Source organism: Formica exsecta, unplaced genomic scaffold (assembly GCF_003651465.1).
Source record: "Formica exsecta isolate Colony F162 unplaced genomic scaffold, ASM365146v1 scaffold444, whole genome shotgun sequence".
NCBI classification, from domain to species: domain Eukaryota; kingdom Metazoa; phylum Arthropoda; class Insecta; order Hymenoptera; family Formicidae; genus Formica; species Formica exsecta.
Window position 1 is genome coordinate 562,618 of NW_021851677.1, and position 17,408 is coordinate 580,025.

Below are 17,408 nucleotides of genomic sequence, written 5' to 3' on the forward strand. Positions count from 1 at the left end.
TTATATATACATAAAATTTACATATTTTTTATTTAATTATTTTCTATCAAAATTACTAATATACGAACTGTATTTAGATATATTTATAAACAGCACTAAATTATTACAGATCATATATTACAAATTAATCATAATTTTGATTGAAAAAATGCAAAGATTTTAGATAAAATAAATTGCCTTTCCCCCTTATAAATAATTAAGAGAAGTTTACTTTTAGTCTTTTATAACACGTAAATATATCAGTACTTATTGGTTCGTATTGGTCTTGACATTTACCTTCTTATCTTTAAATAAAATATCTCTAGTTAGAGATTATTCTTATCGATTTTTAGTATTGCATTTACGGAAAATTACGATCTTGTTAGACCGTTTACGCGCCTCTTCGGGAGATGTAAGAACGTACGTAGAACTGGTGCCTATGAATTCTCTCGAGAAATACAGCCAGTTGAATTGGCTACGTAAATCTGTCTGCGCGAAACATTTATTCGCTGCGATTTGCCCGCGAAGAACGCCTACATATGTACGCAGTACATAATCGATATCTTTCGCGATCAGTGCCGCGATTTACGATAATTTGTCTTGTACATGGAGGCGAAATATATTTATGAAAACTATGGAAAAGTATTCGATAATCGAATAATTAAAGCGTCGAAGCCGTGTCGTTCATTTATCATGATTGATTTCCGTCGATCGATCTCGTGCTGTTTCACCGCATTAATTATTCTCTTAACTTTACGTTATTAACCCGATGTTCAGACGGGCTAATACACATTATGCTTTACCGTTGATTCGACGTCATTATCTTTTAATCTGATTTCATCATTACGACGCATTTATGTCACGGTCAGCGATTAATTCGACGCTTCGATAGACCAGATGTAATGACTCGGTGCTTTTTTTTTTCAATGATATAGCCATCCGTTCGATTTTTATCCATGTCTTGTAGGCAATATAACAAGTTGGTTATTACATTAAACGGCGGCGATTGTCTTTCGTACTACACATCTTTTTTCTCACGGCAAGCGTTATTAATATATATCGCATTAAATTAATAATTGTGTTTTATTCTTTTATATATTCTCAACAAATTTACTCAATAATTTAGTCAACGAAGTACGCTAATAATTATTATAATTAACAGAACTATGCGAAATTAGAACAATGCCTTTTCAGTAATTTCACAATTTTTTCAGTAATTTAAATTTGTAATTAAAGCTATTGTTTTGCAAATTAGGGAGATGTTTTTTGTGCAATTATGTCTGGTGGGTCGCATTCGCGATAATTTGAACACGGTCATAAGTTTAATTAGTTAACGTTAATTTTATCGACCTTGGCGATAGTTCCTCTCGTCGACTCCGCGATAGAGTGTGACTGGCAATTGTGTTCCGATGCATTTGCATGCGTATAGCTTACGGTGCATGGCTTATGACCGTACGGTTATATAAATCTGCAATTATCGTCGATGACCCGCGCGGACAGTATTGCGAGAGGATCGTAAATAGGATGGGAGCAGAAGGTTATAAATGATCCTGCCTAATGACAACTGCAGGATCGTTAAACGGTCAACAGCGAACGCGTCTCCCGATGTCCCGTTATCTGCGAATTTATTCCGATCGGTTTTCACGATCCGTTTGCACGCGAAAATCAACACCTGGCGCATGCAATTATGATAATCCGTAGTTAACGACCGCGGCCCGTTAGACGAATTAAACGCGCGAATTAACTAAATCATCGAATATTTTTCCCGTCCGAGATTCGAATTATATAAAGATCAGGATGTTTACTACTTGGAAAAATATGGAAAACCTGGAATTTTCAGAGATTTATATTGTATCTGGAAAAATCTGGGAATTCTCATGGAATTTTATTGGGATTCGGGAAATTTAGAAAGAAATTTTGCTCTTTGATAATTTTGCTCTTATATTATAGATAATAAGCTAAATTGTAAATTATATATTTAAAATATATTATGAATATATATATATATATCCCTGTTTACATATTCAATGTCTTAACAGAATATTAAATGTGCAATTAATATTTTTTATTGTAAGTTTTAGTGATAAAAAAATGAAAATGTTATGCAAGTGAAAAATGTTTATCTTACGATGCAGTTTTTTCAGTATATTTGCAAATCTAACATTTAAAACTTAAATAGCTTTGTGTTTTTCTTTCGTATAAGTGAAAAAACTTTAGAAAACGCATACAATAAAAAAAACTTAGTTTAGAAAATTGATCAAAAAAGTCTCTAAAATATTTTATTTATCTGAAATTTTGAATGAAAATACTTGGAAGATCAGGGAATTATCAAGGAATTTATGTACAACATTTTTGAGTAGACCTGATGATACAAGGAGTCTTCCTTTGATTTATGTGTCTTGAGAGGAAAATCATTTTTCGCGAAACGCGCGAATTTTTCTAGTCACCTGTCCTTTATCGTCGTACATCTGCTCTAATCGTTGACACGACAGAAATAATATTTCCGAACACCTCCTTAATCTCCTTAATCACTGATGACGATGCAATGGTGATACTGCATTTCTACGCTGCCGTTTGCATGTCGTTTGCATACGTTGTTTTGTCTTCCCCGTCACGGCTGCGCGCCAACGTTCGTCCGTGTCGAACGAAAAAATAACATGTACGTATACGATGTAAGTCACGGGTAATCCGGTGGAGGACAATGAATCGACCTGAGAAGCGATCGTTTGCGCGATTGCGTCCCTGATCGAGAGGAAGATTTGCGTTACGTTTCGCCGCGTTTCTTTCCGGAAGCTCCGAAGTGTCGATAAACGATCGTCAGAATTAGGGACGCTCTCGTGCTATTCAACGTGGATATTCGTGGAGAAGAGGTATCGAAAGGAGACTGTTGAAGGGTTCGAACAACGCTCGGAATGAGACACGAAGAGACTCTAAGAGAAGCGAGTTCAACGCGCGCCGTTCGTTGGGCCGTGCCGTTCATTTCAGAATGCCCGAACCGATAACGGTATACCCCTCGCATGTGGAATCCACGGCAATTTATCCGTGCTGTTGGTTTACATTTACAACGTTGTCCAGACGTTGTTTGCGTAAGAATTAATTTGGTCGAGCCGGAGCCGTTAGAGACCGCGCGAAATCATAATGTCTTGAACAACAAGTCTCAACCACGGTCGACGACTTTGTTTTCGTACGAATTCTTTTGATATTCCCGCTAGTTTTATACGTTACCTCAGGCGATATATATTTTCTCGTGATTCTTCCTTCAAATTTATTTTTATTACATTATTTAACGTTTTATCGAGATATACAGTTACTCGCGATATTGCTTTAAAAGTTTTACAAAAATTTTTAATATAACGAGAAAGAAAGAGAGATAGAGAGAAGAGAAGATATAAAAAGGCATATAAAAAGAGAGTTACTGTAAGAAACTAATTGGATATTAATTTTTATTAATATTTTTATTACTTTATTAACACTCTTTATACTTTATTTGCATTTCTCTCGTTATACATTTGGACCGATTGAATTTTATTGAGTTAATTAATTTACCATATAACAAGGTTTATTTATTATTTATGCAAAAATCTATCGATCATTTTTTCTTCTTATTCATTAAATTGAAGTATTAAAGAAAGTAATATAACAAGCCGCGTAATTGAAGTGAAATGAGGGTACGATCTCATTGAAACATCAGCAATTACGTACCGCGTAGAAGACTTAATTGACGCGTGTGCGCGAGTGCATTTGTCGATTAAAATTAAAGATAATTAATTTATACTCGATGTATAAATTCCTTTTCTGAGAGATGAGCGATGTATTCTCACGAATCGCGCGGAGATATGCGAGGGACCTTGAGGCCAATCCTGAAAGTCAGCGGTTGGCTTTTTTCTCGATGATTCCTCCGCGATTCGCCGCGACCACAAATAGACGCGACTTGAAAGGTCATTAATTATGGGAACAAGCATTACGTCGGCATAGTAAATCGGCTGGTCGGGTCGGAGCGAAAAGTTTAATACTCGGTAAGCGACTCGGTGACGCCGGGAATGGGAATGAGAGGATTTCTCGTGACGAATAGCACGATTGGATGTACCATTGCTCACAGAATTCTCCGCTGCACATCGTCGACCTTGGATGTTAAATCGAAGTAATTGCGCCGTACGCGCGCAGCGATGATTCCGGTGCGAAATGTGCGTACATATCGCGCGCTTAACGCACCGTGCGATTAATATCGGAATCGCGCGATGTACGTACATATTTTGCTCGTGTTTGATTGAGCTTCAGACACGTCCATGGCGAATTTATCAACGGTACACGTCAGACAAGAACTTTTAGAACGCTATAAAATGGAAGCTCGATGTGTCATGTAAATAGTTTTATTAGGATTTTGACTGATTTATCGAATAATGAATAAAATAGCCGCAACGAAGTATAAATAACAAGATGATGGAATGAATGTTTATTAAGATTTCACTGCACATTAAATAGCGAGCCATCGTCTCTTCAGCGTATTTAGCTTTATCAAAACATATATCTGTATCTTAGACGCGTCCGAGAGGAACGGCCTTCTGAAATAAAAAAAGCGACGTAATTCGAACAATGAATATCTACTCATCATTACGTAGTATGCCGGTGAAGGCCGGGTTACATCGCACGAAGCAGTGTAAGTACAAATAACAGTAATTAAATGAACCAATTCATTGCGGTGACACGGTCTCATTCTCTCGTGTACAAAAGCAATTAAACATCCGGAAAAACACGACCTATCGCTTATACTTCAGTGATCATCTTCCACGGCTTCACCGAAGGTACATATACACGCTATTGTGAACGACAACTAGAGCAAAGATCTTCTCCCTATGTAAAGACGATCGATGATACGAGAGCGTCAAGGTTGTCAGACCGCGGCAATCGACGAAAGACCATTGCGGAGAGACGTCGGAAACGTCATTATAAAAAGAGAGGCGTCTCCGACGTCGATTTGTTATTATTATTCAAAATAAGTAACCCGGCGAGCTGGCAGCGTAACGAATGATAGACCGTGCAACGACTGTGGAATCTCCGTTGTGTAGGCGGGTATAAAAGCGCCGTTTCTTTGCAAGTATGAGGATGCACCGAAGCGCGTCGGATGCACCGATCGCATCAAGGCTGCGAGAGTCGTCCAGGCTGGCAGAGAAAATATTTTTTTTTTTTTTTTTTTTTTTTTTTTTTGCACGAAGTTTTATGTCGTATACGACTATTTTATCATTATTAAATAAAATGATATAAGTATAATTGCAACTGTATTCGAACATTCAGATCTTAATTGTGATCAGTTATTCATTACACGATTACTTTTATATTAATTTACATCACTTATATAATTTCAAAAAAATAAGCGATTAGTATCAAATAGTATTTTATTATTTTGTTCATGAGAGATTCTCTCTCTCTTTTTCTATGTAACGTTGGCTATTAACGAACGCAATATCCGTGCTTGAAGAATTAAACAGCGGATGGAAGAGATCGAGGAACGTTGGGAGATAACGAGAGAGCCGGCCAGGGCCACGCGGCGCGGTGCGTCGATTCGCGGATAAACATCGCGAGAACCAAGCAGGCAATCGGTGCCTTTGTTCGCGCCGAGAAGGACAATCCCGGTTCGAAAAAGCACGAACAAGACTATTAGATTTTTTTGTTCGCCAATTGAAGCCCGATTTTTGTAATTGAGAGCCATCGCTGGCCATCATATCCTTTATTGCTGTGCGAACGATATAAATTCTTACTGTAATGTTCCTGTTCTACAGTCTGAATCATTGAATTGCCGCCCATTTCCGGCTTCCTATACGTCCCTGGCCATTTGTATAACTGTATCCGTTGAATTTTGTGCCAACAATAGCAGAACATGCCATGTTACGGCGTGATAAGCGCGACCTTGTGGTAGATTTTTTCGGAAACTGAATAACCTTAGGTTACTCGAGTTTACTGTACCGGTTTCTTGAATCGGAACAATCGAAGAGAATGCTTGTCATAGTATCGCACGCATAATCATGTTTATGGTATTTATTCAAATTCAAAGCGATGTTTTTGCCAGGATGGGAGCAATCTTCTTCTATACAATATTAATTATTTTTATAACGTTATTTACTCATGAAAAATTATATTATTCTCTTTGAACTCAATAAATATCATAAATATGATAGAGTACTTTGAACAGCACCAGCTTGAAAAGACAATTTGCTCGTCTTTTCAAGGTGGTCGTAATTACTTAGACATCTCGGTATGAACTGTTTTCTCGGACTGCTATTCATCTACCGGATTGCTTTTATACCGTTCCTCGAATTTACGAGCCTGACGGCTAGAACGTCGAGCGTGATTGTTCGATGGGTTTTAAATTGCGAAGCTTGCGCGTACAAGAAGCCTCCAACAATTTCATTTCCATCCTAATCCAATTTTGTTGGAATTTCTGCGACCGTTACCGCGTTTCTCACATTATAGAATCACTTATACATATCTCCGTCTTGCGTTTTTACACAGTTTGTTTTCCAATTTTGTACAGTTAGTGCGATGATCGTTCAATTTTGTATGATAACGCAAAAAGTGAGAGTCTTTCGCGGATCTCGCGAGTTTCAAGAAAAAACCTAGTCCAACGGTGTAGCTCGAGTAACGGATCGCAGATTGTAAATCGCGTGATTCGCCGATTGCAGCATCAAATGTAACCTTGCGCGTCTCCTTCAATGTACACGTAACTTCCTTGCATAATGCGATCCGTGCCGCGCAAATCGCTTATCGTTATTCGCGAATCTTCCTGCGATTATCCAATTAAAATTTTTTCTCTTTTTAAAAGACAATATTTAATGATTCTTCGTTGAGACACGTGAGATGAGATTGCACGATGATGCATCCAGATCGTGCTAGGTTCTTGCAATTGTCCGCAAATATCCACGATCTCGGTACACCGGACACGTTCTGTTTATGCATCTGGGACTGTAATCTCGATCTTGATTCAAACAAGAGGCATTAGTCTCGCCATATTCGCACAATCGCGTAACTGTGTCATTTGCATCTTTAATTTCGCATGATATAAATCGAATTACGATAAAAGTATTAAATCTAAAAATTAGCGTGAATACCTAGCGTCTCGTACTTTTTAAATATCAAATTTTAAGAATTGTTTCAATTATATTTCGGTAATTTTACATCTACATTCTTTTTAAATTTAACTCCGTTATTTATTAATGTCCACAATTTTGATTACGAGTTGTAGTATTAAATAATCAACCGCGTTAAAAAAATTTATCAGAATCGTTTTAATTATGTCCGGAGAGTATGTCACACGATTATGCGGCGAATAATTGTTGCAATCCTCAAAAGAAATGAAGAAAACGGCCGAACATCACACTTGTAACTTCCAACTTAACGGAAAACCGCCCTTCTTCCGACAACGGAAGAGTGCACTTACGTATTTACATTCTTTATGCTCGGTTCATGCCCGGTGCACGCTCTATCGTTCGTGGAAATTGTATTTACACATACACTAATTATACAACGCACGCGCACACACATACACACATGTATCTCTTCCATCGAACTTGTTAACTCGGAACTTGTACGTTAAACGGAAATGCAGGCGCGTCTTGAATGTGAATATAAACACGCAATGCAAGCAATCGCGGTGGAAAAGATTCACAATTTTCGCAAGGAGAAATATAATTGTCATATTTATAATATATAATACTAATAGACGCGCGCGTTACGTAATGTCTCGGCTAGATAAAGTTTTCTTGCGGAGGAATTTTTGCCGTCACTTCCGCTGGTCGCTAGCGGGACCACGATGCGGACGATGCAGATGCAAAATGCGTGCAATATAACAGTTATAATGCAAGAAACATCGGCAAGTTCATGGAAATACGTTTCGTAATTCTAACAGGATTTCGAACTGACCGATCATTAGAGTCGTGAATTTGTATGATTTGTCTCGTTTAATTCCAAATTGCCTCCGAAGGATATGGCTACCATCTGTTTTCAATAAAGTGGAGTTGCTATCTCATGCAACATACACAGCCATAATTGTCCATCATGCGATTGAAACGCATATTTCTTCACTCGTATGGACAAGATTGTACCAAATTTAAATAAAAAAAGGATTATACAGAACTACAATTAAAATTAGATAAATGTGGCAATTTATGATTTCGTATATTTGATAATTGAACAAGAGATGCAGGTATATTTTTTATAACAAAATAAAACTCCTTAGAAACTTGAACTGAATTAATCGAAGTGCATTATGAAACTCTTCTAACACGTTAAATATCTTTAAAATCTGAGGTCAGTCGCAGGATTTCAACGAAATTTCGTAAAGATCCGGTAATCTTCGTCGAAAATCTTAACAAGCGTAACGATTTTGGTGCTGTATGTAGATGCTCGCTCACTAGGGCGTTTCTTCTCTGGATTCTCTCTCCGAGCGCTAGTTGAAATCCTCCGATTTCGTCACGAGTTTCTCGCAAGAACGAGATCCGCAAAAGCGAGATAATTCGACGATTATGCAAATTAATCACGCTGAATTTTTGGATCGTTAATCTCGTTCCGTTGGATGCATCCGCGATGCATTTTTCGATCCGTTGACAAACAAATGGATGAACGTGACATGGTCGTGTTAATCAAAATCCGATGCAGCAATGACCGCCGATTAAGCAGTGATCCCCTTCTGAAACGGCTCTCCTTTCATCTTTTGCTCTTTGGCAGGATCCATTTTTGCATCAGCTATGTATTATCGCTAATAATAACGGTGCGATCTGGTGCGAATATTTTCCACCAAGCTTTCCTCAGAGTTCGCAAAATCGTCTCGTGAAGAGGAAGAGGTCAGAAATTGGAAAGTAAGGGTTTATTCGTAGTAACTCTATTCGAGTGGGAAAAAAGACGAGGGGTAGTTGGCGCGGCAGTGTGTTATCAAGCGTGCGTTAAGCGCGCTATGTGCGCGCGTTTTCCGGGGTAGATAAACAATTCCTGACACTTTAGTGGCGCTCCAGATGCGTTAACGCCACTTCAAGTACCGTAATGCTCGGCTGTAACGAGCACCAGGATTGATTAATCGCCTCTGTCGAGCGACTTGCAACTACGAACTACTACGTGCTTCTCTAAGCAAACGAGACGACGGCCCGACACATCAGCTGTATAATCGCGTCGCTAATCGTCCGTCCGTAAACTTTACGTCACAAATCTTCATTTTCTATCGCTCCAAGATCGAAAAGTAGATAAAGGATTATATTAATACACACAAAATTAGATAATAATTTCGATGAAAACATACGTCCGCAAATTTTACGACATTTTTCTTATGAAAGGAATTTAATGTTAGCGTCGTACTTTGGTATAATAAAATTTATAAAGCAACCTATTATCTTGTTGCAAGAAGAAATCTTTTGCGGTTTTTCCAGGGAATCGCGTGCAGTATTTTTCGCGTCGTCGGCGAAGCGAGTTTGACGACAGGAAGTCGAACGTCGCTCGTCCAGTTATGTTCTCGATATTTTATGCAGCTCATGTCCATCACGATGCATTAAAATCTCACGCACGCAAAACACCCGAGTTCTTGCATAACTGTGCGTGTCCGTGTCGGACCATTCCGACAGTATGCTACTAGTCTTTTAGACTAGACTTTTCACTGTTTTTGTGATCGGTTTCGTTAATATATTTATTTTTGCTGCCATTTACAATACATAATAAAGATTATACAATAGTCAGGTTTGTCGGCTAAAAATTTATACGCAAAAGAAAAAAATTTAAGTTTTGTATAATTCTCATATTTTTTATTATATACAGTACTTTGTTTTCAACTTAATAATTATTATTTGTAATTAAAATTTTTTATCTTGCAGGATATATTTTTTTCCTGATGGTTTAAAGATTCAATGATGTAGATTGCGATCGGTAGCATACAATGTAATATACAACGGGATTTATAGAAGCTGTTAATTCCTCTTTACATTTTAGCATCCTGAATTACTTGCGTGTTCGCAGGGACTTAAACGAATTATACCGTAACCACGGAGGTCATTGAACCGCGGTCTGTCAGAAGAATTCAGAAAAACATCACTTTGCCAAAGGCACGGTTAGTTAAGGCAAGTTTTACGAACTTGTATGACAGAACACACATAAGATTATTGAGTAACTCGTATATATATGTACAACACATTCTTTATCTTATGTACTTATTCTTTATCCTGAGATCTAACAAAAAGAAAGATCCAGATAGAATATATAAGTTACTTTACGTCATATTAAGAAAATGTTACGAAATACATATAAATAACCGTGTGTTTGTTAATTCGGTTTTTTTTAAAGCTATATTTTATTTTTCAAATTTATTTTTGCATTTATGTTTGAGAGGAAAATTTTACAACTCTTTATTCACAAGACTTTCAACTTACATCATCGTTGTTTCATTAAGTATTACTTGGAAGGTAACGCAAATGTACTTGTCAAGTGAAATATACAGGAGAACGTAAAAACGTCAATCGTTTCGTAATAAGAATATATCGCACACGTGCAATTTTATATTCGACTTTCATGTAGGGTTGCCATAATAAAATTTTCAAAACTAGAACTTATAGCTCAGAAACCCCGGACATTTCGCTTGCAACCCCGGACGTATAGAAAAATGCGAATAGGTTAGCAAGTTGCTTATAACTTATAACAATAAATTAATAATTATTTTAGATCTCATTTTCATTAGTACTTAGAGTAAAAGGAATAAATTAAACATGTTTTTAATTTAAAAGAAGTTTTATTATTAGATTCACGCATAAAAATAAAAAAACAAATGGTTGATAACTTCAATTGTATTGAAGTGATTGAATATGATGTGGTTAATTAAATCTAAAAAGCAGAATATTTATGAATATTCTTAAACCCCAGACATTCATAATTACCCCGGACACATTCGAAAAATCCCCCCGGACGTCCCCGGATGCCCTAAAAAAGAGGACGGTGTCCGGGGAAAAGAGGACGTATGGCAACCCTACTTTCATGTCAAGATATTATGCGATAATATACAAGGTGTTAAAAAATTAGATTGTCAGTCTAATTTTTTAACATCCTGTAGTTCTCACTCAGCTTGCGTACTGCTTGCATCTCACGATCTCAAGGCAACAATCTTCGTTCGGAAGCGCTCGCGCGTAAGATGAGTTTCAACGAAAACGGGGGGAAGAAAAGAATAGATGAGGAACGGAAGGGGAGATGCGAAGGCGAGTTCTCCAATGCGGCGATTCTACAAGCGGCGGAAGTCGCACAGCGTGGCTCGCGTGTCGTTTGCAAATTACACTCGCTCAGGGGAACGTCTTCTTCGACGCGCCTTTGTTTCGTCCTTCGGGAACTCGTGAGTCAGAGGCGGAAAAAGAAAAGAACACCACGCCTCTGTGTGGACGACGTGTAGACGATCGCAGCGGAGGGGGAAAGGCCGCCGCGAGAGAAAGGAAAACCAAATAAAAGCGACGCCGAGACGTAGGCTCATTAGCATTTTTATGGACTTGCTTTGCGCCGCCGTGACAAGTGACATCAGATTCGCCGTACGTGTCCAAGTGAATCTTATCCGAGTCGCTCGGCACAAAGAGAGAAGCCGAAAGGTCAAGTACCCTTCGACTTCCGACCCGAGACCCGACTTGGACCACGTGACACGCTGACGCTTGATTTCGCTTGCGAGTAACGATACGTATCTTGCGAGATGTCATGACGGCATTCGGTTGGTGGTCTTAGGTATCTAAAATTGATTCTACATGATGATATCAATCTTGCAATTTTAATGGTGTAATAATAGAACTTGCAAGGGATACCGCTATGACTACGCATAATTAACTTTGTTTCGAAGCTAGCATATCTTTTTGCACGATAACATCTTGTATTTATCGAATTTAACGGAAATAAGTAAAAATGTATTATATTATTAATATAATTAATTTTCAATTAATTCAAGAAAAATAAATTTATCTTTTTGAATGCGCTTTGAAATTTACGATATCACAAGAACCTTTATCCACAAAAATTGGTAGACTGTGCAGAGATGAATTCTCGGAAAATTCAAGGAAAGTAAAGAATTTGTGCAGCTTTTTTTCGATCCTTTTTCTTTTAGATATGCTAAACGGAAAATATTAAAAAGACGAAATAAATCGTGAACTTGGTCGGTCGTCGATCTCGCGAATTCCGGGATACTTTCGGGGTCCCATTACGATACTTTCGACGATGATCAAACGATCGGGGCCCGATATTGCGAGGAGCGGCATCATTAACTTTCTGTGTGCCTTTAATTGCTTCCTACAGTGATCGAGCGTTGTTTCTCAATTTAGTAACGAGAGGGAGGACAATAGCATTAAGGAAACGCTTGTCAAACGTGACTTTTAATCGTCCATCTGAAGATAAGACTATTGCAATTACTCATCCTGCCCATATTGTGAAATAGAGACGAGAGAAAGTTTAAAAACAAATAAAAATAATACTTTTATAAATAATTATTTTCTTATATCATGATATTTAATATTTATATTTATATCTGTCCCTTTTATTACGTTTCTTCATAATTACGAAGATTTTTTTAAAAATTAATAATGTCTTAAAAAAGCGTGTGTTTTTAATAGAACATTCCGTTTAAATCTAAAAACGCACGTAGAACGGACTTCGAACGGATGTTTTGAGTTTTGAACAACGGAGAACATTTTCTTTCGCGGAAGTAATCCTTGGTACAATCCGTGATACTCCCTTACGGATAATAACCCGAATAATGCGATACAACATCGAGTCTGGATAGGGTTCTCCAGGCGAGAGTAGGAAGAGAGCATGCGGGGTATGCCCGACGTGACTGCTTGCAACGACGAGAGTCAAGTTCACAACTCTCTCATCATTGTCTCTCCGCGGGCTGATAATGATAATCCGCCGATGATTATTGTCATTACGACTCGCTCTCGGCATGCGAGCTTCCCAATTTACTCAGGCGCCGTTCCTCTTACTCGTCGCTTCGAACTCGGAGCTCTAATGAATTTTCTGGAGCGATAATCCGCAGCCTCATTAGATGCGATGAATGTGCACGAGTCCCGTTTTAATCGCTCACTGGTTAATGGCAGATTTCGTCGATTGTATCCTCCTACCTGTCGTACTAACGAGATAATATTTCCCGAGCGTAAAAAATAATATAAAGAATGAAAAAGATACGCACATATAGATAAGATATATACATATATTGTACATTGTGATCAAGAGCCATTGTCGTTGTTAATGATAACCATTAATTTTGCTCGGCGTTCAATTTTCAGTACGTTGAAAATACGTTAGCCTGACACTGCAATTTCGCACACTGCCATGCGTATACGATATATTTAATTCAAGTTCTCATCGTTGTAGTCCGTGATGCGATTGTGCAAAGTTGATGAACGAATTTGTAACGCCAAGTGACCGGCGCATGATTTTACGCCGAGCGTAAAAAATAATATAAAGAATGAAAAAGATACGCACATATAGATAAGATATATACATATTGTACATTGTGATCAAGCCATTGTCGTTGTTAATGATAACCATTAATTTTGCTCGGCGTTCAATTTTCAGTACGTTGAAAATACGTTAGCCTGACACTGCAATTTCGCACACTGCCATGCGTATACGATATATTTAATTCAAGTTCTCATCGTTGTAGTCCGTGATGCGATTGTGCAAAGTTGATGAACGAATTTGTAACGCCAAGTGACCGGCGCATGATTTTACGCTATGGGAGTTATGTCTCGGTATGCGAACCCATTTTTATAATTAGTCACGGGACAACGGATATAAACGAGTTTTCATCGATATCATGAAATTTCTGCGGCCGGCAAATCGATCGAATGAAGAAGACGATTCGCTTTTTTTTACGAACTTTTTACTTTCATTTGCGAACCGCGTAAACTACTCGAGAATATCGCATGACTGGTGTAACAATGGGAAGAGGATTAAATAATTTTCAGATCTCAGATAAATGCGTGCATTGCGTGTGCGATGATGCATCATTGTAATTAAATTATAATTTCTCAAAGTATTTTATTCTGCGTCGCAAGTAACGTCACCTCCGGATATAAACGAGTTTTCATCGATATCATGAAATTTCTGCGGCCGGCAAATCGATCGAATGAAGATGACGATTCGCTTTTTTTTTACGAACTTTTTGCTTTCATTTGCGAACCGCGTAAACTACTCGAGAATATCGCATGACTGGTGTAACAATGGGAAGAGGATTAAATAATTTTCAGATCTCAGATAAATGCGTGCATTGCGTGTGCGATGATGCATCATTGTAATTAAATTATAATTTCTCAAAGTATTTTATTCTGCGTCGCAAGTAACGTCACCTCTAACAATTGCAAGACGACAAGATTGTTTTACGGAATATGAGTTCTCGCAATTGTTGTCGAAATCAATGATTTGCGATATCAGGAAAAATTAATTCGCGAAGATAATTAACGCTTCGACTGGGCCCGACTTGTTTGTTGCGAAAACGAAACGGATTAAACAGAAAGCGATAGCTCATATATTGTTACGGCCCATTCGACCAACCGCAACAATCTTACGATCGACACAAATTTTCGTGCTCATTTTCGCGTTTTACTGCTCAAGCAAAGTTACGTGGCGCGTTCGCTTTCGTCTCAGCGTTACAAATAGTCGTTATTCGCTGCTGATCCGATTGAAGAATCTCTTCGGCTTCCGACGAAGCTTCCGACCGTTTTATAATGGATTGTGAACGCTTCGAAACAGCACCCATAACGAAATTCGAACAGACACGGATGTTACACCGGAAAACAATTTTTGCCGGCGGAACGTTTTATAAAAAAATCGCAAAAAGCTTGTCGGACTCTTCTCTGTAATTAGGCTCGCTTCAGAGGATCTCACGTCCTCCGACTTCGCGGTTACCTTGAAATCGAGAGCAGACGCGATTTGTAACAGGTGAACCCAGGTTATTAAACTCCGAGCTATTAACTTACGCGATTCGTATTCCCGACGTGTCGGGCATTAATAACGATAAATTACCGTACTACGGGTACAATAGCCGCGCACGCTATATAGGTATCGTTCAATGGGTGTCGACGATCGATTCGTATCATTGAGCGTCGCTGCTCATTCAAGTATATCTTTGACGCGTATACGAGTACGGCGCAGATATCGAATAAATTGATCACGTCGCTCGTAAGCTGCGCCGTTACACTATTCACACTTGAAAATTGTCTCGATATTATATTCGAAGAGACGCGTCTCTGATTTAAAGTTAACGATCAAAGTATTTTTTACAAATACGACGATAATTCGTAATTTAGATTCAGATTTTTAATTTAGAGAAAGAGGGGAAAGAGATGTGTATAGATTAGGTGTCATAATCTAGATTTATTTTACGCTAAAATATAATTTGCTAATTATAATTTATTTTGTGTTTCAGCGACTGCAACGATAGCGAGCACCGTGCAGATCGAATGTGCGAGCGAATCGATAATCGTTCACATCTCGACGGAGGGCAACACGGACTTCCATGGTCTGGTCTACCCACGTGGGTTATCGAAGAATAGCTCTTGCTTGCAGGAGTACAGGAGTCAGCCCGCTCCGATCACGTACAATCTGCCTCTCAGATCCTGCAACACCATGCCCACTGAACTGGTGAGTTTTTCCTTCCCGAATCATTTCTTGAATCTATAAGTCAGTATAGTGAGAGAAAAGAAGAGTGCGTCTTTTCACGCTCCATTTTTTTCTATTTTCTATATTTATTTCTATATTTCTTCTTTATTTCCTGCTTTTTATTATCTTTTTCCATTGACATTAATTCTCGCTTCCGCGTGTAAACCAATTAGGTTATTACCCATTATCTTAACAAGCGCCATAGAATTATCACGAGGGTGCTCATTATTACGTTGCATCACCCGTCTGCACCTTCGACCGATCGTTTTAATTTGGTTTATCGTCTCTCTGACCGTTTAGCTCCGTGCCAATTTTCCGGTATCTATCGGTAGCAGTAATTACGACTCGTGCTTTATATAGCGTGGGCATGGTTCGAAATTATTCGAAAGGCTCAATCAGAGAGGGAAGCGGTGCTGATATCTGTAATCTTCGATCTGTGACGCAAGCGTCTCGTTTCTCATTTTCCTCGCTTATTCCGATACACTTGAATGCAGAATTGCACTCATTACGCTCATTGTGATTCTAGATTATGATATTTCAGAATTAGGATCGTATTTATTACACGTATGATAAAATCATAAATTTTCGAAAGCAATCTGTTAAAAGTTGTATGCAGGAGAAATAATGAAACTAAAATTATTGTATAAAGATTATTATACAGGAATATAACGATGAAAATTAATTTGCAATAATGAAATTATTACTGCTGATCTTATCGGTATAAATTGTTGATCAAATAGATAGTCATAAATATTCGTTTGAAAGAAGGAAGGAAGTCCTCTTTGTGGGCGTAGTCCCGTGTAACGAGCACGATATTATCGCAATAATCACGTTAATAAGAGCGCCATTAACATTCCTAATGTTATTGTAACGATTGTTATTACGTCATTATGTTATTATTATTATTATCGTCGCCCACGATGTATACACAAACGGGGAGGAACGTGTTTATTTTGCGGTCGAGTATCTCGACACGTATCATGGTTATTGCCGTAACGATCATCCGCGATCGCGTTTGTCAATAATAAAAAAATAAAAAAAGATTGAATTGCGCGTGCGAGTACACACACGAAGAAACGAGGCATATCAGTAGCGGCCGAAGCATAAACCAGGATAGTGGACGGAAATACGGTGGTGGTGATAGGCGGAGGTGGTGGAGGACACGTTCGTGTAACGAGGAAATCGTGTGTCGAGGCGAGAGATCGCTTCCTCGCCATACCATAACTGGACCGTTATGTGACCGGACTTGAGGCCTTCTACTTCTTGGCAGCGTTATAAGAGGGATATACAGGGTGTCCCAGAATCAGAACGAGTGTTTTTCGCATTTTCGGTTTTAATCTGTAAACAGAGCTTTCCCTCGTCAAAAATATGTTAAGATACATTACTTATTTCAATTATTTATGAAATATTATATAAAATTATTATCTATTTCCAATTTTTCATATAACGCTCTTTGTAATTAGATTTCAAGAGAAATTATTATTAAAGTTTAATGAAATTATAACTAAGAAATATAATTTTGTTTTCTCTGCTTAATTTGCTACAGAAAACTTTCTTATTTTTAACTGTTAGTCAGTTAATTATTATCAGTTAATTACTGTAACATATATTCTTGTCGAAGAGAGATTATTTTTGAATTAATCAAATCTATGGTTAACAAAAATATCCAGTAGTTTTGGGATATTATAATATAGTAACTTTGATCTCATTTGAAAGATAATTTAATTCTCTACAACTTTTGTTTCGGTACTTTTTGTTAAAAGACGCGTATTTTCCCTGAT

At 38.0% G+C, this 17,408-nt stretch overlaps 1 protein-coding gene across 1 annotated transcript in view; it reads left to right on the forward strand.

Annotated features, from left to right (window-relative positions):
* Nucleotides 1-17,408, forward strand: part of LOC115240734 — a 60,988-nt gene that overhangs the window by 16,611 nt on the left and 26,969 nt on the right. The window contains exon 4 of the mRNA XM_029816079.1: nt 15,395-15,609. Within this exon, the coding sequence (XP_029671939.1) occupies nt 15,395-15,609 (215 nt within the window). The remainder of the gene's footprint in view (nt 1-15,394; nt 15,610-17,408) is intronic.